Genomic DNA, 26,621 nt, shown 5'->3' with positions numbered 1-26,621 from the left:
CGCCGCCGCCAACGCGGACGCCGAGCCCTGCACGGCGGCACCGGGGGAAGGAGAAGCAGCGGGCAGCTGGAGCGTTGGGATATCAGGCTCATGCACCGTTTCTATCGCCAGTGGAAGACAGTTGAACCTTTATATCTTTTTTTTTTCATGTTTCATTTGCATATTGCACAATTAGACTACAATTTACACAGCACAGAGATGGGCAATACTAAAGAAAAAGTCTTCTACAAAAGGCAAGAAAGTGTATTCGCGGTGGTTATCCTTCCTTAAGTTAGCAGCCTCTCCTCGTTAGTCAGCATACTAGAAGCCACTGCTTGACTATTTAAGTTAGAGGAGGAGAAAATTCTCCTTAAAGAGGCAAGATAAAAAGGTACCGGGCTTGAGAACATGCTCATCCTAGAGAGAACCAGATTTCACGGGACATGCACAATACAGTTGAAAGGTACTGTGGAGCAAGTAGTTCCTCTCTACTCAGAGGAAGTTCTACCAGGGAGTCTGCATAAGACAAGCTGCAGTCAAACAGTCACGTTGACAACGGAGAGAGGCACGGAGACCCCAGGACAGACAGGAAAGCAGCTTTTGAACACCAGTTGTAGAATCATCCTTCCTGAAGGTAGTTTGGCAGTTTTAACTTAACAGCAGCCAGCTACTGCCAGAGCAGAGCATTCATGGCAGTTGTTCCCAAACATTCACAACACCTAAGCCTTAACTTCATTATTGAGATCATGATCAGAAGAGAAAAACACACTAAAAAAAGATCTTTTTTTTTTAGAGTATTTTAGACAAGTGTTTTTATGTTAGAGTTTGATACTTTACAGAGTTATGCTTGACTATTCAATATACTCGGAAGGAATATCAAAGCATTTAATTGGGGTCCTATCACTTGCTAACGTAGAACCCAACATATTGCTTTTGCAATGCCAACAGAACTATGGTCTAGAAATCAACGGTGAATGGCAAAGAATGGGGCCCTGTCTTATAAAAGACAACAAAACCAAATGCTGTGGGTTTAAGAACAGTAATGCTCAAGGAACATAACTTTTTGGAGAGGTTCAAGTCTTAGAAAGAGATCGCTGCTGTAATTTCCCTTATAAGCCTATGGCGTCTTTAAAAGCTTGCATTATATTCTGGAATTGCAATACCTTGAAGTTTAAAAATACCAAGACACAAAACTCCCCAGGATCACATCTTCTCCCTGTCGTGACCGACTGATTTCACTAGCTATGGTGGAAATTCAAGTTCACACCTCAGCCTACCCCTCTGTGCCCAAGTCTTATGTGCTTCCAGATTAAAATAAGGCCTCTATAACACCTACTGAGACTGTTCAAGTTCAAGTAAGGTGAAATTACAATTTCACCATATGTTTTGACATACTCCACTCTGGAAAACTATTTTAGTCCGGCTTGAAGCAAGATGACAACACAATTAAGGAATACTAACTAACACTATACACCCACTGTTGTAACAATTTCCCCCTCATCCACAAATGGAACTGGCAACTTTAATATTAGATTTTCTGAAAGAAAAAACTCAATGTAACAAAGGCAATGCTCGTCCCACTCTGCTAGAGCTTGACTCAAGGTAAGTCTAGAAGACTTGTGACTGGAGACAAAAAGGCTTGGAAAGGAATAAAAAAAAATATATATATATTCTTAAACCAAACCTAGACAATGGAGCCAGTGTTTGCAGCTCACTGTTAAATAACTGGAAGACTAACAGCACCAACACAAACCCCATTCTGAAACACAGCTTACTGAGGACAACAAGAGCCTGAGGGATTACTGTTACCACAATACAGGAAGACAAATTTATTCCATGGTACCAGGGTATCTTCTAGAGGGGAGAAAAATACCAGATCTCCTACCCCAGGAATTAATGAGTTTAGCATATATTCCCCAATTGAAGCATCTGCATTATGTTTAACACCATACAAGATATTTGTCACTGGGAAAGCCAGGAGTTCAATAGATAGCGTTCGCACACCCACTAAGCACATGGTCTGAAAAACAAATTCAGAAGCAATACTGTTCAACACTTCAGTTAGCCAGTACAAAAAAAAAAGAAAAAAAAAAGATGAATTTTCTCAATATTTAACCTCCAAATCAGCAAAGCAACTGCTCTATTGAATTCAGCATTCAGTTTGAACATTACAAGCAGTAGTTTGTAAGCAAAATCTGGGTCTCTTCTGAACACTCAAATACCAAGATATCCTTTTGTAGAGGAACTTAGTTACTCTTTCTCTAGAAGCATGAGTTTTCATCAGACATTCAGCATGCAAAAGGACAGCTTACCAACAATATAAAGTTCTATAGGTGTGTGTATTTGGTTTTGTAACAAGTAAGCAGGGAACTAGCAAAATACACGAAGCTATTCAGACCCTTTTATAGACTCATGCAGCATAGTACGTACCCCTTCTTGCTTTGTGAATAAATTGAGGCAGTCAGCCAGGGCCTCACATGTTTCCTGGGATACTTCAGAGACCACATCAACTTTTTGCAGGAGGGGAGAAGATATTCCTGAAAACACGAAAAATTAGTAGTGTTAGGGGGACATTGTAAACTACAGGATTCTTTTAATTATTTTTTTCCTCTGAGTAATACAGACATAACATTCATATTCTACAGGAAGGCTGGTGCACTGTAAGATCTGCATGAGGAAAGGGGCAAGCAGAAGTAGCACTGAGGGAACGTAAGTTCTCTCTTGTGCATCCTTTCCCTAGTACTGGTGTAAGTGGCACGTGCATGGATCGAGTTTCTCTTTCAGCATGACTTAGAAAGCAGAGGTAGTAAGCTATGGCAGCAAGACACTGGAAAAGTGACTAGCAACAATCTTCTAACCACTTTCTAGATTTAAAAGCCTCAGAGTTGCCAGGTGACAGAATTCAAATACAAAGGATACCGCACTAGTTTAATATAAGTTAAAGTGAGAAATGTAGCTTTTTTTGCCTTCTGCCGTGGTATCATGTAGAAGAGAGAAAGCTTACCACAGTGCAGCTGGAGATTTAGGTTTGAAAAAAAATAGATGGGGAATTACAAGCACACTGATCAATAAAAGGGGAAGGAGATCTTATTTTCACGGACGCGTCTTCTGGATAAGTAGTACAGCTTGCAGAGCAATGCCACTTCACATCCTGACTTCTATGACCATTTATAGAAGGGGCTACATGTCTAGAACCAGCAGGAAACCATGATAACCCAATCAGCTGGTAGAAATTATTTAATATTTGAGTTCATCTTTGAAGTTTTGTGATGTGCAGCAATTCCTCAGAAGTCAAGCAAGCCTTTCTCTCAGGAAGCATACTTGTTGTAATTAAAATAAGTGTTCATTTAGTGGCTGCAGACTCCAGGATCAGTTGACACCATTTAGTAACACAGGTGCTTCAAGCTGATATCACACCAATAAAGATTAAGAGGTCCGGCAGTGACAGTTCTTGAATTTATTTTGCAACTTCTACTGCTTGTGCAGGACAAGATACAGTACATACCACACACTAATTGCTGTCTTTGATACCAAAGCTCACTACTGACTGGAATTAGGAGTCTCTACTTACAGCAGCTATCAAGAACAGCTAACGCCTCTAGAAGGAAGGGCAGCACACTGAGTACAGGAGCAGGAGACAACTTTATTTGTAATAAATAATATGCATAAGTCTCAAAGATACCTGGATTTAGAACAGCATGTTAAGACAGTTAGGGAGAGAATTTTAAATATTGGGTCCCAAGATAGCCATTTTTATATTACTCAAAAGCTTTTAGAAGTTCTACAGGGAAGGACTTTTAACTCAGAAATTTGCATTCTTCTGGAGCCAGAGGATTTGAATACATTAAAGATACCACATCAACCCAATGTGAGAACTGGGAGAGCTGCAGCAGTTTTATCCGTTGAGACCTACACAGGTTACACATGAACCTGGAAACAGTTCAGTGACCCATCGAGTTACAAACATTCATTGGGAGGAAAATAAGAACTTATTGCTATTGGCCAAGACTAGCAGTTTCTAGGAAAGAGATAGTATCTGTTTTTGCTTCACTATGGGTTTTGGTTACTCAAGTTGTGTATTTTAAAAAAAAAAAAATGCGTGTCCTCACAGGTTCTTCAGGTCAGCAATGTGGGGTCAGAGAAACTGCCCCTATATCTACCAAAGGGAATTTATCCACCTCATACTAATTTTCAAACTGCTTTTTGTGAAGAATTCAGTTTTATTGTATTATTAATTACAAAGGCTTCCCAGTAAAAACACCCATATGTATTATGAAACCTTACTTTTCTCTGTGAAATAAAAAGTTGGTAAAAATTCAGTTAGTGCAAGATAGGTTAACATCACACAGTAATTTACCCCAGTTAACACATGGAGAAACACTGTATTTTAGACTCCTTTTGGGAAGGCACAGGGATGGAAGAGGAAGAACTTTTTTCCCCAAAAAACTGCTATTCTATTACAAACTATGCATTTGTACAGATAAACAACTTGTTCTCTAGTTTGAGCTTCATAAATTTTAGTCACAATACATAACTAGGACTCAGGTTCAAAGGAGCAACAGTTAGATGTTCTTACAGAACTCCTTTCTGTGTTGAATACGTGAGCAACTTCTGTACATGTTTAAGGCATTAAATGAAACAAGTTCTAATCTCTAACAGCTTGATACTTGTGCTATTTTTTGGCAGTTATGCTGCAAAAAATTCAGGTACATGTTAATTTAAGAGTTATCATTTAAAATGACGCCCGAGAAGTTCAAATTTGGCATAAAACTCATGGCAGAAGTCCGTGGAACATATCCCACACACCATGCCTCCAGTTCCCTGTATAGTTTTGTGATTTCACTTCACATCCTGTTTATCATGCCTCAGCTTTCATTGTGTTTCTACTCACTACATGACAAGGTTTTTTTGAGGGGAAAGCTAGAGTAAGACAGCTAGCTCTGTACCTGTCAGGGGACACTTATGCTCTGCAATAAGCTACCAACTACAATTTGTTTGTTTCTTGTGTTGTTTGGTTTTGATTTTTTTTTTTAACCTTGAAAGTGAACCCCTCATTTTCCTATGATGCTACTCAGTAAGCACTATATCTGAAGGCAGTCTCACTACATTTACACCCACTAATAAAATTTCTTTCAATCAACCTACTTAGTTGTTTCTCCAAATCTGAAGTCTTAGTTCTTGGCAATTATTATAATGTTACTTTATTTGAATCTTTTTTCAATGAGGGAAACTGTCCTATATTTTCAAGCTCCTGAAAATTTAATTTCAGTGATATTAAAACATGTGCTGCTTAAAAGAAAAAATTAGTTGCCCCGTAAGAAACTGCATTTTAGAAGAGTAAGTTTTACCTTTTGTAGCATCCAAAGATTTAACCATTGCAAGAAAGTCTGAAATCTCTTTATTGAGTCTTTGTTGACATGCTTGTGCTTTCTGAAAGACAGCAAGGATAGCTAGATCAGGAGTGCCTTGTTCTAAGGAAAGTGTATGTTTATTCTCTTAACTATACCAAAATTTTTAAATTTGGAGAACATTAAACCTTAACAAAGATTCCCAGTGACAGAGACTGATACATTAAAACTGAAAGAAATTACCTGAAGTACCTTCAAAGACACACAAACGAACAGAAGATTTATACACATTATATTGCTGACTGGCTTTTGTTTAAATTAGCATAGCAAACCAAACCCCAAAGCTATGTTGCATGTACCACTTTTGCATTTTCCCCTCTTTTTTATTAAAAAGTTTGAGAACCCATGAAGAGCCATTACTTGTTCTTTGACAAACCTGAGGCCAAAATAAGCAAATGCATAGGTTAACTGATGTATGGCAAGTACAGCGACATGCAGGAACCCACTCCAAGATCATATTCCAAGCCTGCATTTGAACTTGGAGACAGTCATCTATTAGATAATACCATCTTCTTCTGTAGCCTGCTGGGAACTGCCAGCAACAGTTATCCTCCCATCTCTGTTCTGCCATGAGCTACTTTGAGTTCTTGTATGGTACAAGCTACTTGGAGTTCAGTCACAGGAAGAGTTTTGCGTTGCAGTGTCAACTTTCCCTTAAAGTAAAAGGTTTTAGAAGTATATATGTATGGCAAAATCAAGAATCACAGGCTGAACGCCAGAATTATCAAGGAAGACTCATTTCCATTGCGGGTCTGAACAATCACTGTACAACGCATCTAGTGTGACCTGAGGTGTTAAAGGATCATTTCTAAGCCATTTCATTGCCTATTTTATAGAGGGTGAAGGTGAACCTCGCTGAAGGTTAGCTTTGTTATCCTCTAGTCTTGGTGTCACCAAGTACAGTACGCAAGGCTCCCTCTCCTGGCTGAAAGTCTCAAGCAACTTTCTACCTTGCAGTAGTGCTGGTAAAACTGAAAAACACAATCCTCTAGCTATGATAAACATGCCCTTTTATGCATACAGTCTGAACAGGAATACATGACAGTAAGCAGTGCAAATACAAGCAGCATTTATACATCCATGGAAAGAAAGAATCATCACTTTTAGACAGAAGTACACTAAAGTATTTCAATACAAAACAGTACTAATTTGCAACTGCCTAGATGCATGAGCCAAGTACTCAGTACATACTTTAAGAGTATCCTGTAGGTCTGTAACAGATACCGTATCATCCTCATCATCATCACTACTCAACTGTTCCTGTGTGCAGTAATGAGTGCTATATGCAGAGTGGTCTTCTATTGCTTCCAGCCAACTCTGAACAGAAAAAAAACAGAGTTAATTCAAAGGTCATCCCCAGAAGGCAACAGCATATCATAGAATCATAGAATAGTTTGGGTTGGAAGGGACCTCTAAAGGTCATCTAGTCCAACCCCCCTGCTGTGGGCAGGGACATCTTCAACTAGATCAGGTTGCTCAGAGCACTGTCCAACCAGACCTTGAATGTTTCCAGGGATGGGGCATCCACCACCTCTCTGGGCAACCTGCTCCAGTGCTTCACCACCCTCAGCATAAAAAATTTCTTCCTTATGTCTAGTCTAAATCTACCCCCCTTTAGTTTAAAGCATACATGCAAAAGAACAAATTAAAATTTTCTATTGATGTAAGATTAATTAGTAAAATGAGACACCTTAATGAACAGAAAATAGATTGTTAAGATTGTAACGTGTATTCAAGATGAGACACTCTGTGGTCAGAGTGCTATCTAGGATTTAATTGACCAAACTTTAAGCACAAATGCCACCCACCCCTCAGTCTATCCAAGGTCACATAAAAAAAGTCACAACAATTAAGAAAAGACTGTAGGGAATGTATTTTGCATCTTTGAGTTTCTGTTCAGACAACAAGGTCTCTGTGACAAAGTCTGCCTTCTATGTGTGACAAACTCTGTGTACAAAACCTCAAGCACTATCATAATTAAGAGGTAGATTCTTTTCCTGTTCATAGAATCACAGAATGGCTGAGGTTGGAACAGATCTCTGGAGGTCCTCTGGTTCAACCGCCTCTGCTCAAGCAAGGCCACCTACAGATGGTTGCCCAGGATCATGTCCAGATGGCTTTTGATTATCCCCAAGGATGGAGACTCCACAACCTCTCTGGGCAAGCTGTGCCAGTGGTCGGGTCACCCTCACATTTTTTCTTATGTTCAGGAGGAAACGTGTTTTAGTTTGTGCCCATTGCCTCATGGCATGGGCATGCCACCAGGCACCACTGAAAAGAGCCCGGCTCCGTCCTCTTTGCACCCTCCCTTCAGGTATTTACATACATTGACAAGATCCCCCTGAGCCTTCTCTTCTCCAGTCTGAGCAGTCCTAGCTCTCTCAGCCTTTCCTAGTATTAGAGATGCTGTGGTCCCTTTAATCATCTTAGTGGCCCTCTGGTGGGCTCTCTTCAGTATGTCCATGTCTCTCTCATACTGGGGAGCCCAGAACTGGACACAGTACTCCAGTTGCCTCCACCCCTACTTCATCTCTAGTGAAGTACAATAGTAACTACACTACAAATAGCCCTTAAAAAAAAGTTTCTCTTGTTTCAGATCCACCTTTTAAGAAAAAATAATTTATTAGGTCATCTTGGAGAATGGCTAAGAGTAGAATGTACCATTAAACATACTTTTGTTTGGGATAATGAACTATGGAAGAAAGTGCAACAGAAGGAAGTTGAAATAGAAATCTACCACACAGAGAAGTTAAAAAAAAAGAGGAAGTTAGACTACAGGGCCTAATACAGGCACAGAGCTGGAAAACAAGGTGGCACTAATTTTAAAGAAGAGAATGGCAATCTGTTCATTTTTGCTATTTAGTCTATAGTTGTGCTAAAAGATTCGATATATGCACTTATGTTACCAAGTCCTGATGATCACGATACTGAACCCACTACTAATGCATCTATAGCAAGCAGAATGCAGATTATTCATTACAGAAGTTATTACATTTTACAGCCTTTGATAAAGAGTCATTATTACCTCTCTAGTTTGAGAAGGAAGGCTATTTTTAGGAATCTTGAAACGATGAACAGTGTCATCAAAACATCTGACAGAAAAGAAGCAACTGTCTGTAGATTTTACCTAAAGCAATGTGGAGAAAAGACAAAATTAGTATAATGAATCAGTAAGAAAAGACAAAACTCTTACGAGTAAGCAAGGTGGAGAATTACTCTTAACTCAGAGGTTTGTGCCTCAGTTTTGATGCGAAACAACTATAGCTTACAAAAAAGCTTGGTCAGAACAGTTTTGCAAAGTGTGCTGTCTTGCACTTTACATAATGAATGAGAATATAGAGGTTGTTTATGTCAAAATTTTGTATTTGCATATTTGCACCACTTGATTCAGGCAATATCTCAGCAATGGTGCAAGACCACCAATATTAAGGAATTTGTAGATGTAGAAAAGCAAGAGTCACTTTTCATACAGTACTGTAGTTTAACAGAACTTGTGGCTCCAATCTGTAGAACTAGGACAGGTTAGTTATAGAAGAAAAATTATTGAAGTGATCCTGAATGCATTCTCCTTAAACACTTCATCTTCCTGCGTATTATACACAACACCAGGCTTGCCTTTCCTCTGTCCTCTGTTCATCCCTTCCAACTAAGGAAGTTTTCCAAAAGTCACCCTCAGAATTAGTAAGTTGATCTCAGTTGGAAAACTGAAGTTACACAATCAGTCACAAGTAGCCAGTGACAGCCACAGGAGGAACTGGAGCTTTGCTATTCTGTATCACATGCTCCAAACAGTTGTTTTGCACAACTGAAGAGGTATGCTTTTAGGAAGCCTTATGTTTGTTTAAATCTTTATGACTTTGGAAAGAAGTGAAGGAGCTTTATGGCCACTTTACGTATAAGAATACTTTGCAAGAAACACTGGTTCTTGTCAAGCAAAACCACAAGCTTTTCCCCCCTTTTTTTTTTTATAACAAAGGCGTGCTTACCAACCTAGCTGAAGTTTTCGTTGTCTAGGTATGGAACACCAACACATAAAAAACCAGTAGTTACAAGTTATTTGACTTCCTACCGTGCAGACAGCTTGTGTTAGATGCTTGCATCCCTGACGATGATCGTTATTTGCTGCATCAGCTCTTTGAAAGAGAGAGATTGATTTAATAAATTGAAGATGAGAATTATTTAAATCGCTTATCAGAAATTTAAACACAGAACTTACTGTCTCCGATACCAGGAAAGGACTCCATGTTCTAGAACTATCCAGTAGAGTTTCCAACCAAAAAATCGTGAGCTCTAAAAAAATTAAAACAAAAGCAAAACAAAAAAGGCCAAGTAAGGTTAACAGCTGAAGAGTTACTATTCCCAGTAAGTTTGATAGCATGAAGGCTATTACATAGAACTGGCACTCATTAGGAAAACATTTTAGGTTTTACGTATCTTGGTGATCACAGCAACCTGAGAATGCTTCACAATTACAGTGCTATTTTCTTTTTTGGAAATACCTAAAGACAAAAGTTTTGTTGAGCCTGCTACTCAGTAAGAACTGAAATATTAAAATGCTGCATTTTTTAACGTTACAGGGGTTGTTGATCACCACATAATTCTACTTTATAAAATCAAATGAGAAACAAAACACATTGAGACATCTAACTACAACATTTTACCTTCCACAAGCTTTAGTACATAGTTCTGGTCTAAAAACAGTTCCTTATATTACAATTGTGAGTGAATACATAGGAAAATTTACACTGAAGAAAACTTCAAGAAGTCTTCAAAGATTTCATTAAGGAACATAAAAATTAAGCATTCATGTAGAAGATGGAGAAAGCTTTTTTTAACAAGGGAAAAAAGATTCACTTGAATATCAGAGCAAAACAAGCTTTAAACAAGTGTTTGACTGACATCTTCCCTCTAAGCTTTGAAATTTCCAGAAGAAGGTGAACTTGCAGCAAAATATTAGTTACAGATTATTAAAGAGTAAGACATCTGTTCAGGAAAGAAAAAAACAACAAACATTTTGCCCACCCACAGACAAGACAAAACCTTACCACAGTGAAGCTTTGCCACAAAAATTACCAAGAAATGAAGAGAGTTTTTAGGGACTGAGCTTAAGATCAGAATGCCGTAAGTCTAGTAACTGCTCCACTCAGCCAGCCCATCTATAATTTATCCAATATACTAGATTAAAGTCAAGTCATTTAACAAATGTATTATTGAAAAGCTCCCTCATTCATCAACTCACTTAAGTACAGAAAATTACATACTTCGAGATCTTATAAGCTATTTTAGAACAGGAAATAAGACATACCTTCCATAGGAGACCTTCATATCGTCTCAGGGGTTTGTTGATAACCTGCACAGAAATTAAAGCTTATGCAGGAATAGCTTCAACTAGACAGCCTTGGCAAGTAGCATTTTAAATGGGTACAAAAAGTTCCTACCTTTCCAGTTTTACCTCCCAATATCAGTTTCATTTCTGCACCTTGGGCTAGATCAAGGGGAGTCTGATCTGTTTAGTAACCAAGATGAGGCATGAGAATTTAATTCACATAAACCTAGACATACTTAACTTAAAAATAATCACTCCGACACTGTTTACCCATTAAAGTCTGGTCCCACAAGCATCCAAGTTTACTTGGAATTGAGGAACATAAGCTCCTCGGGCAGAAGACCAAAAAAGGCTCTGAACTTTAGTGCACTGAACTGCCCTTCGGAGTTCTCCGAGCCACAGAAGAGGCCTTTGCTCTTACTTAAGTTTGGTTTTGCACTTCAACTACATAGAACAGTTAAGAACATTCATAAATAGCAAGATAGAGACATCTTTAATCAGATGACAAGTACACAGTCTGCATAACATCTGCATAAAATTTTCCTGGATTTGCTTCCATTAGAAGCCGCCTTCTGAAAAGTCACTTGGTCTGGGCCACACGTGCAATCTTATCACTTTCTTTGTTATCTGTGTTCAGTGTTTAGCACCAAGAAAACAAAAGCCAGGCACATTTCATGGTTAAGACAGACAGCAGGTAAATTTTCTAGAAATGTAGAAATGTAGTCTGGAAAATAAAAGCATATGATAATTATTTTGCTACAGTTCTTAAGTCTCTTGTAATTTAGTCAGTGTTGGGCTTCCTTTATTAGTGATACAAAGCTTGTAGAGCACCGTAAGATTTTCCCTGAACATTGAGTGGTAAGTAACATAGCTTATAGAAACTGTTAAATTTCTGTCTCTTCTTAACACTGTATGTACTTTCATTTGGTACTCACCATTTTTGTTTCTTATTTTAGGATCTGCTCCATTTTTTAGAAGTTTCAATGCACAGTGCTTATGGGCACGGTATGCTGCACAATGCAGTGGTGTGTTCCCCATCTGATCTGTACAGTTGATATCAGGTGGTTTGGGCTTGTTCAACTGGAAAAAACAAAGTTTTGCTTACTTATCAGTTTTCCTCCCTCTCCAGATGCCACGTTCATTCTTTTGGAAGTTAGCTGTTCCTAACTAGGATGCTTCACTGTAGATCTGGCAACAAAGAGGGCATGTAGCAAGTGTTATGAGAAGGGCAAAGACAACAATCAAGCAAGATGTTCAGCTAGAGTAAGGAACTTCTCATTTTTTTTGCTTGCTATACCCTTTCCACATCTGCACAACATGAAAACATTTATCCTGCTCAACTGCACAGTGCCAGAGAGAGTTCCCCAGCATTGCAGTTCAGCATTTATATTGCTAGAACGGGCCTGAGTCTACTGTCAAAATCTGTTGTTCTCTGTAAAAGACTCCCAGGCACAGTCTGAAACTTATCACAGACCAGTGCTAAATCCAGAAGGAGTCTGTGTGGCCACCCTCATTCAGAGTAAGAACCTTGTACAAAAGGGTGGCAGGCCTGCCAGTCTCAGTCACAGAGCTATCCTAGGCCATTCAGAAGCTCCCAGTATAGGCAGTCTGTTATACAAACAGTTTTGCTGTACTCTGAGGTTTAACTATTGTGGGAACTTAAGATTAGAGCAGCTATGTAACCGAAGAAAAAAACCCCTGAGTTTTACTCGGACATTATATAAATGTTTTGAGAAATTGACCCCATCAAAGAGAACGGTCATTAAGCATGACACTACTAACTGCCCTAAAATACCACTACACTTCTACTCAAATATGTGGCTATTGGATGTACACATGGGGGTTGGACTAGATGACCTTTAAAGGTCCCTTCCAACCCAAACCATTCTATGCAATTATCAGCCGTTATAGTTAAGCTTCCGAGCCAAAGGGGGACTGCCTTAATAGAAAGACTAAGTTACTGTTAAGCAGTCTCAGGAGACTAGAGTCACAAGTGCATGACAATTTTAGAGAAACTCAGTTTAAGCCTTCTGCATTAGCCATATGCTATCTTAGAGAAATTACTCCATAATAACAGAATTCCCATGGCAGCAATTTAAGTTAGTATCAACAGTAACCACCTTAAATGTGCTTCAGAAATAGTCCTATAAAGGATAAACTGCTACAGCTGTTATTTACAGTTCAACTGAAAAGAGAACACAAGTCAAAAAAGACAACTTGTGGAAGTATAACTTCATTAATGCTGACATCTTAAATACCCGAGTTCCTGAGGATTCCTAGGTTTTGGCTCTTTCCTACCAGCTGTTTTACATCTGCCTTATCTCCACCTCTACTGACTCCTTACCTCCACACCTTTTAAGCCACATGCCTGTGCTTTCAGCAGCTCACACCTTGTTCCAAGGCAATATTTTGAAGAAAGTTTCATGCATAGACTCATTGAGATAAAAAGCTCTCCAGTTATTTCAGTAATATTTCACTTTTGAGAACTCATAGGAAGAACACACTGGTTTTGCCTCAAGTAGACTAAAAAACCTGGGTTAACATTCAGCTACTGAAGGTCTAGGTTTTAGTGGCAAAACATACCGTGATCTAGTGAGAATCCTGACAGAAGAGAAGCACAAAAGCCACCATTACCATTTGACTTCAAGAAACATCAATAGAAGGAGCAGTTATAAAGTTAAAGCACATGCAGGAAAAGGAGAAAAAATGGTCTGAAGTAAAATTAGAAGGTTTAGAGAAACTGTGCCATTAAACTGTTTCTTCTAGACAACTGTGTTAGGATACGCAGTAGTCTTTTTTGATATAAACAATCAAGATAAAAAGAATTAACAAGAAAAGGGTATCTTTCAAGTAAGTGGCACTCTGTTCCAAAAGGAGGGCAGTAGAGAACAAATTCTGGTGTGTTAGGTCTCACAATAAAAGTAGACTTAAGCAACTAAAGAAGCTTCATAAGTATAACAGTCTGCTAATTAAAAAAGATACAGTAGGAGCAGAAAGGTCTGAACATCAATAAGCAAAGTGTAAGGAATTCTCAAGATAAAGGGCAGTTCAGAAGAGCTACACAGATTCTCCACAGAGGTATTAACCTAAGAGTAGGAAAGTCAAGGAGGTTTACACCACAGAACTGTAAGTGAAGAAAGTTCTTTGGACTTCCTCAAGAGTCAGCAGGAGTTTTAAAATTGTAATTCAATGGCCAGAGGTCCAAGTACTCACCAAAGGACTCCAGGAAAAAGCTGTTATGACTTAACAACTGCCTCAGGATCAAAAAAAAGTGATAAGTACTTTGAAAAGTTTTAGAGGTCAACATATAGCTGTCCTCACATATACAGAGCTCAATGATACTAAATATAAAAAAAAAGTCACTTAGAAATGAAAAATGTTTACAGGAAGAGTTACATGTGCATGCATGGTTATATGCCACATGAGAGAAAGCACAAAGTTCTTTAATGACAGATTTCTGTGAGGAGTCACCTTTTTCTGATTTCTTCCTGCATCAGTTTAAGGCTTAGTCAGCAGGCATGCAACATCAAATGCAACAAGTGTTAGAAGTTACCAGAATCAAGAACAGATGACTTATACCAGTGTATTAATTGTAATTAATACAATCATGCAATCATGCCAGTGTATTAATGCCCTATTCTTCCACATCTTAAGTACTGTGTACAGCTCTGGTTCTCTCTCCATTTCAAAGAGGATAGTACAAAAAGTACAAATAAAAATTACAAGGATGACCAAAGATTTAAAGACAGTTTCCAGGCAAGAAGGAGTTAGAAAGACAAGGGTTTTTCAGACTAAGAGAGATAAATTTAGTGGAGGGAAAGATAACAGAATTTTGAATAGGTGTTCACTCTGGCTTCTAGGCAGAAGAGGAAAGAATGTCAAATTTCAACATACAAATCTCATTTGTGAATTTTCCATTAGAAGCGAACAGCAGCATTCAGACTGCTTTCATGTCTTAAAAGGTATTACCTAAAGGTGCTAGCCAGGTAGAATAATGTTCTACACTGCACATCTTTCTTCCAAGGAAACTCTTCAGGCCTCTCAAAAGCTTGCATTCAAGCACTGAGACCCTGCTTCAAAACTCAGTGGATATGGTCCTGGGCAACCTGCTCTAGTTGACTCTGCGCTGCAAACAGGAGTTGGACAAGATCATCTCCAGAGGCGCCCTCCAGTCTCAGTTCTTCTGTGATTTGCTTTACCTTACCATGGTATTGTTCAGCTTGAATTACTACAAGAGTCTGTGTGCACATACACAGTTTTCAAGTCCTGCTCAGCATGAGATTGTGTTGTGCAGGCAACTGTCCATTAAAAACTACAGAGACTTCAGCTGCAATGGATGATAACGACAAAAGCTAACTTTGAAGACTTAAAATAGGCCATACTGTGGTGAAAACCTAGGCACCCATGACATTAACGTATCCACAAAAGCATAACAAACTTATGTCAGTAGATCTAGAACCATTACACTGCTATTTACAACTAACTGAAGAGTATTTCGAAACATGAAAGAAGCTGAAAACCATTGTTTTGCAGCCTCTAACAAGGAAGCTGGAAAACTCCTGAGGGTTCAGCACATTATCAACATAACACAGTGCGCAGCACTAATATTCTGAAGTCACAGCACTTTAAAATGCAAGGCCTAATGTCACATGTTGTTACATTAGCATTATGGCTTGAACCACTTGACACAAAGTATTACAAGCACTTGAATTCTTACCAAGGCAATCAGTTTCCCCGTTTCCCCCTCTCTTGCTGCTCCTAAGAGTTCTTCTTCCAGTTTCCTTTCTTGTGTCCTTTCCACCGCTATTTAAAAAAAAAAAGTTTAAGGTCAGTCTCAATAAAGTAGAAAGTACATATAAAGTACAGCATTCAAGAAACTGTATCAAAACAAGCCTAGAGAAACAAGAGTTTCCAGTATTATTTATTTGGGACAGGTATAAATGGAATATTTATTTAAAAAAGTCTGTGTAAGAGCAAAAATATGTGATATTTGACAAGATGTGTGAATGTGTATACATATATACACGTTATTTTTTTAAACACTTAAAACTCAACCTCACTCCCTAGTAAAAGAGATAACAGGGGAACTATGACCCCCATCATCTTCCCTGTGTTCTTTTCAGTTTCTCTTCTACTCTTCCTATCATCCTACAGAAATTTTATTCTTCTCTCACAATTCAGCAGATAGCAGCAGAAAGGACTGTTTATCTGTGCACTTGCATGTAGAATCAGAAGAGAGATCACTTTTCACATATACAGTCTGTGGTTTTGGACACAGAGCTTCAGCAGTATTTAGGGGTATCACATAATAATACCAGGAAGCAACACAGTTCTTGAACTCTCCAGAACTATAAGCAGTGAGCCTATCTAAGTATTTGGACACCATCTCTCTCACTTCCAACACCTGTGAGGCAATGGAGGAAATGAGGGGAATGGCTTTTACTTTTTTTTCCTTTTGACATAACCTCTAAGACTGCAATAGCAAGTCCTAAACTTGATCCAAAACTGGGTCACCTTTGCAAACTGGTCAGAATTTTGCTCTTTAATGATTTTGTTGACACAAAGTCACTTACTATTCTTGACTTGAGTTTTTCCTTTCCCAGTGAGCTAAGGCTTTGACTGCCATGTACCATTCAGAGCTGTAGCAAGGATTACCCCAACAGGATTGAAATAGTTACTTGAATAATACTATTGGCATTCGTGATACTTAACTCTCCAAGTCACTTGCAGATGTATTGTGTAAAAAAGAAAAAAAACAAACCACAACCGTCAGTACTGCAGACAGGAACCAAAAACTGTAGCTTTTTTCTTTCTAATGACCAAATTTAAAGAGAAAATTCAATTGAGCTTCTGTAACTTGCAAGATTAAAAAAATCAGCTTTTAGAATGTACAAGTGTTTGAAAAAAAAACAGGCTATGACCTATTAAAGTTACCTTCCAACATAATCCTTATGTCTTTATCATGAGTAACTTCTTTTGCAGTCTCTCCACTCCCATTAACAATAGAAGTATCAGCATTACGCTGCAAGAGTAACATCACCACCTCCTGGAAAACAATTTGAGAAACACTGCTTATCTATCTCTGCTATGGCAAGGCCACAATCGGGCTTTCCAGCTATTGACATCCTGTAAGATGAGCTGTATAACACCAGTGTGTTCCCACCACTGCCGACTTACAAAAACAGGAAGGGATGTTTTGGAGAGATTGAAGAGTGGGACTAACTGCAACCGTCTCTCTCACATCAGCTGGGCTGAAGGAACGAACAGGAAATTAGTTACAGTGGAACAGACCCGCTCCAATTTAAAAGCTGGTGTACCTGGTGCAAATGCTAAATTTGACAGCTAAAAATAGTATGATTGGCTCTTTTGATAAGAGACTAAGCAGCCACTCCTTCAGAAGGGCCAAGAGGTTATCCATGGAGGTAGTACTAGTTTGGGAATGACAGCGGCATGTGGGAAACAATCAAACTAGTCTCACATTACAGGCCTATAAAAAGCTCTTTAGTTCTAGTTTTCTATGAAGAAACAGCACTTCCAGACACCAAATGGACCAGTGTGTCCTAATTTACGGTTCCCCCCGCCCCCCCTCCAAGAGCCACTAAGATTAAAACAATATCGTTTCTCTCTGTGTAAATATGCAGTTAGTTAGGAGGAACAAGCCCTACTCCTTTTACTGCGTCAAACACACCAGGCACAAACACAAATTAATCTGTTATGCTTTAGCAGTAGATGGGAGATCTACACTGTTTTCCACATGGTAATTAGCACCTGCAGCTAGAGGTAGTGCTATGCTTCAGCATTTTCTCTGACACACAGCAGAAGCAGAACAGAAGCAACATCAGTTAGTTACACCAACTGATGCACAGTGTTACAGTGGAAGACAACTAGTATTTTTTTCTGCCTGCCAGCAAAATCTTTGCCAATAAAAAGCTAAAAAAAGATATGACAAAGTATACCAAGGAAAACCATGGACCAGTCTTCTCCTGTCTTCAAGATATTTGTGCCATGTTTTTGTTTTGGACAGAGTTATACCCGCTAGGCAATATGCCTACTTCTTTTGAACACACTGTACCAAAACAGGTAAGTCATTTTTAGACACTGTAAAAACATCTTTTTGAAGTGATCTTATTGCTAGCATTTCCTTAATTCTATGATTGAGGCTTAAAAAAAGCAAACATACTTTACCTTACGTCCTGTGAAAGCTGCACGATGGAGTGGAGTGTCCCCCATGTCATTCAGCACATTCACATCTGCACCAGCCTGAACAGCAAGACCAAAAGACATCTGAATGTCCTTCCAACAAGAACTACATAGCTATTCCCTTTAACTGGGGGAAGGGGGAGGACAGGACACTAATGTAGGCCTCATGGCAAATCAGATCAGAACTGTAACACAGCCATGCTGGAAATGAAGATAAAGTACATACATAAGATTCTTAACCAGCGTTCTACAAACTGCTTCAAAAAGGAGAAGCCTCCTGGTTTTTTTCAGGCATCTCTCTCACTTTTGAGAAGAAGGTATATAGAAAATAAGTTTAACACAGGGGATGGGGGTATTGTTGGTTTTTTGGGGTTTTTTTTGCCGCAGGGGGGAGTGGGGGTGGTAGGTGTTGGGAAAAAAACCAACACAAAAACCCGAACAACTTACAGAAAGAACTGCAATGGTACTGGATAACATGCATACACATATTATTACAGATGTACACACAGTAGCACAGCCTCCTAGTGCTCCTGATTTAACAAGTGGCATTCTCTCTAGACACCTATTGCTGCTTTTTCACATGAAGTGAAAGCTTCCATGTCAGCATTAAGATGGTACCATCTGAAACTTAACATTTCTCCTCCCTTTTCTCTTCTACAGTCTTTGTCTTCAATCTCCCTTCCTCTTGTCACACACTTTCTCCATCCCATACCTCTTCTCTGAAAGGAAGGCTGCTTGCACAGGCATTGTTCCAGGAAACCCTACCCTTCTTTTCTTTAAGCATTTCTTCTACACCACTTTACCTAATCTCTCAAAAACTCAGAAAGAGGACAGGACATATATAACTATCACATAATTTAGCCAGATCACTGCTGCCTGCCTAAAGTTAACTGATGAACCTGACTTTAGTTCCAGAGCTCTGTTTTTTGGTAATACCTCATTCACTCGCTCTTTGAGCACAAAATCTAGGCACAAGTACACAGAGACACCTATAAATGCTTAGCTTTCAGAGGTACACAGCTTCCTTTATTATTCCACTCATTCTTTAAATAATACCCTTTCAAGAGCCCTATCAGCAAAGAAGAAAGCACAGAGTTACGCATACTCTTCCAACTCTGGAAGTGTTGATAAATGCATTTAAACTGACAAAACTTTACCTTTTGCTTTAAGTAGCCCTCTTGGATTGAGAACAGCATCATCTACTGAGCAGGTGCGTAGGCTAGAGAAGAACGTCTCAAAGAAATCTCAACTTTGTTTCCTGCTTTAGCCACGATTATGGCTGGTAGCCTTTATTCTGAATGAAATTCAAGTTTAGGTTAGCTACCTTTCTATTTGAGGCTGTTTAGTGTGTTCCTGCCATCTACAGCAAAACCTTTCAAACAGAAATAGGGTATATACAGGTAAGGTTGGTTAAAGCTACCCTGAGAGCTGAGGGTAAAAAACAACTCAGCCAGAAACAACTGCAAATGCAGTGCAGATGTGGCTATAAAGATACAAATAGGTCAGCTTTGACCACAGAGGTTCATAATTTCAAAGTTCATCACACAGTTCATTATTTCAAAGATGTTAGAAAGAAATAATGAGTCAAACTACGTTAGCCTGTGCCTGGGAAGAAACGCATAAGTTACTTGCACAGAATTCTGGACATACTTCTATTCACAACCTCCAATTAGGTAACACAGACTTTTTTGCATCTGAAACACTTTAGCCTTTCCTGCGACTTGGTAAGCGAAATTGCCTAAATTGTATACTTTGTGTACTACAGTAAGCTAGATCAGGCCCTTGAAACCATTTGCATTACTAGTATCAGACGCTGGCTTACTATATGCAGATATCCACTGAGCCTGAAAAGGGCTGAAGCTTTCACAAGTGCATACCTATATACTATACTTCTTCAATTCCTATATTCAGATGGTTACACAGACAAACACACATCCTTCATGAGAAAGTTAGAGAAGTACTGATAGCTGTAAACACTGTTCACGGTAACAGCTGTATACTATGGTATAGACTGCCCGTGTCACTATTTTGGGTCCTTGTAAACTGGGCTGATCTTAATACCGCAGCTATTTCATTCCTTAGTTTTAACAATCAGCTTAGTTATCTCTATGTTACATGCAGATAAACTGTAGGAGTGACTCTGCCTCTCTACAAAGCCACCTTTCTTCTATCACAAAAAACGAATAAATACCAACTGCTTGGAGCATAACAAAGAATTTTCTGCCTTACACACAGAGGCAAATAGAAATATACCTTCAGCAAATCCTCTACCACAACAGCATGTCCGAAGTAGCATGCAAGGTGAAGAGGTGTCCAACCCATATTAGATTTACTTCTGCCTAAAAGACAAAACAGGTAAATTAAGTTTTGGTCATACAGTACAAAAAAGATCTTGTCACGTGCTTGGAGGCTGGCACTGATGATCATTCTTCACAGTAACAGAGGAGCAAGGAGGCTGGAAGCATCAATACTATTCATGCCATGTGAATTATTAAATCAGGATGCAGTGTAAGAATGTTAGATTCAAACCTATAAAATCTTTCTGAAAAGTCATGTAGCCTGATGGAGAATAAAACTTTTGTTTTCATGTAATACCTTGTTCTCCAACAGTAGCAAGAAGCTTCAGTTACTTTCATTCACTATGAAAATAGCACATGCAAGTACACATTTCTCTTGTTTATCAAAAACCAGTTTGGTTTATCTGATTTTATATCCTGCACACAAATGAGAGGTCAGACAACCCATCTTTCCAAGCAGATGATTCAAACCAGAACAGGTGGGATGGCCTAATGTTAGGGTTTTTTGTTGTCTTGTGCTTGTACTCAATTTTAACAAAGATAGCCTTACTACGTATCATGATTTTAAATCTTTGTGCACTGCAGAACTCATGTAGCATCTACAGCTGCAAGCCTCTGCAGGAATGGTAAGCATAAGTAGGAAGCAGGCACAGAAGTGACCATGCAAAGGGATCTATCATTTATGCTTTAAAGAGCATTTAAAGCATGTCCTGGAGGACTGGCTGTATGAATGAAATTCAAGAACTATCCTACAATCACTTCTTTAAAAGCAAGATATTAAAAGTATTAGAGATTACTAACTTAACAACTCATGTTAGTTTCCAGTTGCAACACTTAGTTGTACTAAGCAAATCAGCTTTTGTTCTTTGTTTTTACTAAGCAACAGACCCATAGCATTCCAAGTGCCACCTAAAAGCTATGATTTTGTATTTGGACGCAAAATGAAAGTGAGGCATTAGAAAGGGTTTTGAAGTTACCGCCACCATTAAGCTTTCCCTTTTCATGTATCCTCAAGCACTGAAGTCTGGAACATGCATAACATTAAGTTTGCCCCGAGGGGACAAGCCACCAGCACAAGGGAAAAGAGAACTGCTGGTCTTGCAAGTTCATCATTCTTTCTGCTCTCATATTACAAATTAACATTAGAATGTGGTTCACGGCTGAAATATTTTCCTATTTCTTATAATTGTTTCCAGCTAACATTTCTGCCCTCTGTTGGCTATTTCTTTTGTTATTTGGTTCTCTTTCTTCTCAACTCCTGCTGTTGTTCCAACCCCAGATTTAGTATCTTCCCCTCATCCCAGCCTGGCCTACAACAGAACTCCTGCCTTACGTGGCTGATGGGCTAAAGTACCACAGAAGAGAAATACTGTGTGGATCACTAATTCTGGGGCTACGTACTGGACAACATACAAAATGGACGTCATTCATCCCTCAGTCTAGTAGGGAAGAAGGTTCTTTCAAATAACACAAAAAAGGTCCCAGTTGCACTGAATTCATACTGTTAGCCCAAGACAGTCCTTAGTTACAGCACTGGCAAGACAATGCTGCTGCTAAGAAATTCACATGAAAAAAAAATCAGGAACCTGGCCAGATTTGTAGTGCTTACTAAATAAAGTGCCAGAGGCCCTTGTTCTGCATCCACTCTGAACATCTGCATTTCTGATGTTAGCTGACCAGTTACTTCTCAAGCTCTTGAGGTGTTTATTACTTCTCTTCAAGTGACCACAAGTGTTTGCACTTTTTTTTTTAATTATTTTAAACCAGGACATCATTACACTGATGAGAATGCAAGGATAGGAAAGTAGAATAAACAACAACAAAAAAACTGCCCTAGCCCTCCCACCCAGTTCTTTGCTTTGATGCCAGTTAGCTGTAAGTCTCAAGTGTTATCATTTGTTTAGAGAATGGAGACAAACCAGGCAGTCATCTCCTGGTTGCCATCTGCCAGGCTACTGTGCAGTCATTCAAGTGTATATTTTGGCATAATGCACTGTTGACCACTGACCTTATTTTACAGTTTTCTTACTTTGCAAAGTCCTAGATACTCTATTTTCTTGCATTTAAGGAGAATACGCTAACGTAGCCTTAGAAAATTTGATCATTTTGGATGAAACCCAGGTTTGGTTCTGTTTTAGTATGAATACCTTCTTTTGAAACCAGTGAACTGAGAAAACTGGAAATGGAAATTCACACCATTTGGCTAGATTCTCATCAAGCAAGTCTTGCTTATCTGCAAGTGTTGACTGGCTAGAATCCAGTCACAACAGAACAAGTAGGAGAAGCCTAGATTTATTTTCTCTTCCTTCATTTTGGCTGAAATCAGGATGTTTGGGATCACTCGACAGACTTCACACTTGTGAATCTAGAGCACAGCCTCAGATATAAGCTCACCCTTTGAAAGACAAGACAGGTTTTACAAGATTGTTGAAGGTAGGCTTTGACACCCAGGCACATTAATGTGTCAGACTTACGTCTCCCAAGGCATGCTCTGGGGTTAAGTTTACACTACCCCCAATACAGTCTCCCACCTGCTCCAAAAGTACTTTATTCCAAGCCAAGTGTCATTGCCACATCAGATGCAAGTCCTGAAGGAACTGCTGCAGCATTGAAGACATTTCCCATACCCTGACTTTCTAGGGATATCTGATTATCCAGAAGGTAATGACAGAAGGACAAGAGGCTGTAAGGGAAGAGAAGGAAGATTGAGGGTTGCAAAAAGTCAGTTACAGTCTACAGCCTGTATTTTAGTTAATCATCATGTGGTTGTGCAATTACTATCTGGTAGTACCTAACAGATCAGGATTTGTAGCAAGACATAGTGGTTTTGCTAATGAGGAGGCAGAATAGCAGGGGTAGTTATACTGCAGAGGCAGGCTGGCCTGAATTTGTCTTAGACTATTTCCAATGGGATACTCTGCGGGTGCAAAGTGATTGAAATAATCAGTCTCTAGAAGAGTGCCTGTGGAAGAACAGAGATTTTACTCCGAAGTTTCACACAACCAGAACAGTTCCCCCACAGAACACTTTAGTGTCCTCTAACATTTAGAAGAACCAGAACTTAGAGAACAGAGATTTCACTGTGTACAGATTCCATATTCAGAATTATTTTGTTTAACCTGAACTATCACCAGCATGTTCCCTCTAGTTTCCTAGACCTCCCATTAGCAATTATGTATTAGCTGGCTGGCTATGTATTGCTAAATTGGAAGATTAACACCTGAGCACCATCTATCTTTCTCTTCATTAGCTGACTCTCTTCTACCTGGCTGCAAACTTTCACAATACTAACACTTGACTTTGAGCAGGAACGCTGACCAGAGACCAGTTTGCTTGATATAATACAGGACTGCAGATTATGCCATTTCATTATGCTTTCTTGACTTCAGATTACGTTTAAGAACACATCTGAGAAGCTCTGAAATATCTTCTAAGCACAAGAGACTTCAACTTATTTATGGGTACTGTTGCATGAACCTTAAGGTATTTTTAATCCAGCTGTTTAGGCACTACACACAATGTCATGAATATTTGCAAAGGACACTTGTGAGGGTGGAGGACTCTAGTTCCATCAAGCTCTGTCTAGTTCCCCTTTAAATTATGAACTAGCTCCCTGAAGTATCAAGGGTTTGGGTTTTACAACTTGTTTTTCCAGAGGTGAGCATATTAACTATTGGGAAAACAGACATGGCTGAGTAGTCAAACAAAAGGATGAGTAAACTGATGATTAAGAACTAGAGTTGGGAAAGGGATAGAGCTTGTTCAGATAACAGGCTTCCCTGCTCTTTAGGGCAAGGTGTTCCCTCTGTCATGGCTGAGAGAAAGCATAGTTGCTTTCTCCCTTCTCCCTTTGCAGCACTATCTTCTCAGTGCTGCTTAACAGTTAAATGCTGAACAAAAATACCAGCCCATGCAGAAAAGCGTATATACACATCCACTTTTTTTAAGCAACCAGAAACACACTCATGTAAATAAAGAGACATAGAAAGAAAGGTACTAAATGAATGAAGAAATAGGGCAGTCTGTGACTGCTAACAAGGTTGCAAATCCAGCCCCGGTTTGAAGTCTTAATGCTCAGCAAGTTGCTTAGCTGTAATTATGTTAGCTATGCACGTGCAAAACTTTAATGCTGGCCAAAGACCCAGACACAGATGACTGGCAGTTTTACTTTCTTTTCCCAAGTAACCTAGTACACTGCTAATAGTATACGTTTGTTCCAACCATTCCTGCAAGCGGCAAAAGACATAGCTGCTCCTACTACATGATAATGAAACACGGGCCTTAAAAAAATCACACCTAGCAGAGCACAAATAAACTATCTAGTCTTCTCTGCTGCCTTGTTGGAGACTCTTTACCTCCTTGAACGATCCCCTGGCACCATGGTCTGTTTTGTTTAATATTATAAAGCTCTGAAGTTGGCATAAGCATGAGCACAGGCAGAAAGAGAGGTATGATTCTTTGTCTTGTTGACATTTCTAGCTTCTGTGAATTAGTCTGAGGTTTTCTGTACATTACAGTTATCTGTAGTCCGCTTTTATGATCTCTCCCCTAGGCAAGTACGGCCTTAAGAGTCACAGGGTAAAAGCAGTTGTATAAGTGTTTTTTATTACTCTGTTGAGCACTCCAAAGAAAGCAAGGTTATACTATCAGTAACAGTTTCACTACCTGTGGCTTCAGCAGTGAGATTACAAACATTTGAGGAAAGCTACTAACCTTTACAGTTGATATCAAAGCTTATTTCTCCTTTGTTCATGGTATCCAACAGCTGTTTAACTTCTTCAGCATTTCCATTTCTAGCATCATGGAGAAGCTGCTGTTCTGCTTCCGTACTCATGTCTAATAAAGATATGAAAGAACCAATTTTGCAATCTCTTATGCTGCTGTAAGTTATGGCTTAATATTATGTCACTTTTCTCCCTTACTTAATATTAACACCAGTATGAGACAGACAACTATTTCCTATGTGGAACACATTTAATGTGCAAGCTGTTTTCAACTGTCCAGCACCCAGATATGCCATTAAGAGGCATTAAAATTCCTCATACAAACAAAGCAGTTAAATAACAAAATACCCATGTTTCCTTGCTTCTTGGTTTTCTAGGTTCTAAGTGTGGCTCGAGAGTTGGAACTATATGCCACAAACAAGGCAAGCTTTGCTATAAGCATAACCAGAAAGCATTTACTTTTTCCTCGTAAGGTTTTTACCTTTACTCCTCAAGGTTTCCAGAGGCAATAAGAAAAAAAAAGAAAAAAGAAAAAATATATATATGCCTTTTAGCCCAAGCATTTCTTCAGAATTAACTAAGACCTATTTTGACTGCTAACCCTGGGGAACAGAATCCACCTTCGCATGGAGATCCCCAGATAACTGTCAGTAACTGGTATGATCAGCTCTTGAACTCAGATACCTGTCCGCCTCCAACCTTGACTTGAAGGGGAATCAGATACTCAAACGACTTTGTAGATTTGACCTTATCTTTAAACACAATAGTACAATATAAAGAAGTTAACATGCAACTGTAAAACATAACTAGCTAATTGTCATCTTACCATTGCTTTTGAACTACAAAAAAGGTGCATTTACATCTTTCAAAGAATGGAGAAAACAAAACCTGTTATCATCGCTATTTTTACAGCTCTCTACTAGACAGTGAGCCCAAGACCTTTGGGCAAGTGATACTGCTACTTACCAGGTCTCTCACTGAATACAGTTATTAAGTGATGTCTTGACCAATCTTTTCACACTGACAGAATCACAATCTTAAGTTGTTTTGCCTTTTTTTTTTTAAATGCTATTACAACCACTAGAGCCAGATGCAGCACAGCTCAGCACAGGCAAAACCCAACTTTAATGTCCCATTTAAATATACTGCTTTTAAGAGGTGTCAAGAAGCAATTTTAAAAGCAGCCTTAAAAGACTGTGCTATAATACACAATTTATTGCTACTAAAAACAACATTAAAAGAAGAGGTTGCCCGAATTTAGTGTCTCCAGTTTATATCTTCACCTGACACACTAGGTTTACCAGATCCTGCAGAATCTAGATTTCTAAAGTCAGTTAATGATTGCAAAGAACACTACTGGCCTCATGGTTAGCTTTCTTACACTAGCAGAGCTTTTGATTGGTCCCACAAACTGTTTACACTCTGCTGCATTGGGCAGGCAGCTTGATTGCACCACACACACTCACAGCTAGAATAGATGCAGGGAGCTCTGCAAGTACTGTAAGATGAGAAGCCACTCAGCAAGAGAAAGAGACAGTGAGAACACTGGGTAAGCAACAAAAAGCCTGTAACATATCTTGTAATATTCAAGACTGAGACAGAAGCCTAGAACAGGACAGACTGCCAAAATGCTAACAATACAGATAAGAGAGTTTTCCCCTACCTTTCACTCAATCGGCAAAGGGAA

The 26,621-nt window shown here is 39.0% G+C and overlaps 1 protein-coding gene across 2 annotated transcripts in view; it reads right to left on the bottom strand.

The window, feature by feature from the left end:
• OSBPL1A (oxysterol binding protein-like 1A) overlaps positions 1-26,621 on the bottom strand; it is an 82,321-nt gene that overhangs the window by 52,526 nt on the left and 3,174 nt on the right. For both annotated transcript variants that reach the window (XM_009331443.1, XM_009331442.1), the window contains exons 2-15: positions 24,924-25,046; positions 20,167-20,252; positions 17,899-17,973; positions 16,648-16,759; positions 15,431-15,516; positions 11,649-11,793; positions 10,826-10,893; positions 10,693-10,737; positions 9,604-9,677; positions 9,457-9,520; positions 8,413-8,514; positions 6,579-6,704; positions 5,328-5,409; positions 2,410-2,516 (exon numbers count right to left, since the gene is read on the bottom strand). In XM_009331443.1, coding sequence (XP_009329718.1) covers positions 2,410-2,516; positions 5,328-5,409; positions 6,579-6,704; positions 8,413-8,514; positions 9,457-9,520; positions 9,604-9,677; positions 10,693-10,737; positions 10,826-10,893; positions 11,649-11,793; positions 15,431-15,516; positions 16,648-16,759; positions 17,899-17,973; positions 20,167-20,252; positions 24,924-25,044 — 1,293 coding nt within the window. In that variant the 5' untranslated portion in view covers positions 25,045-25,046. The remainder of the gene's footprint in view (positions 1-2,409; positions 2,517-5,327; positions 5,410-6,578; positions 6,705-8,412; positions 8,515-9,456; positions 9,521-9,603; positions 9,678-10,692; positions 10,738-10,825; positions 10,894-11,648; positions 11,794-15,430; positions 15,517-16,647; positions 16,760-17,898; positions 17,974-20,166; positions 20,253-24,923; positions 25,047-26,621) is intronic.

The sequence above is a fragment of the Pygoscelis adeliae genome, unplaced genomic scaffold (assembly GCF_000699105.1).
Source record: "Pygoscelis adeliae isolate BGI_AS28 unplaced genomic scaffold, ASM69910v1 Scaffold108, whole genome shotgun sequence".
NCBI classification, from domain to species: Eukaryota; Metazoa; Chordata; class Aves; order Sphenisciformes; family Spheniscidae; genus Pygoscelis; species Pygoscelis adeliae.
The sequence above is the reverse complement of the archived record's forward strand: the minus strand, read 5'-3'. Positions and strand labels throughout refer to the sequence as shown.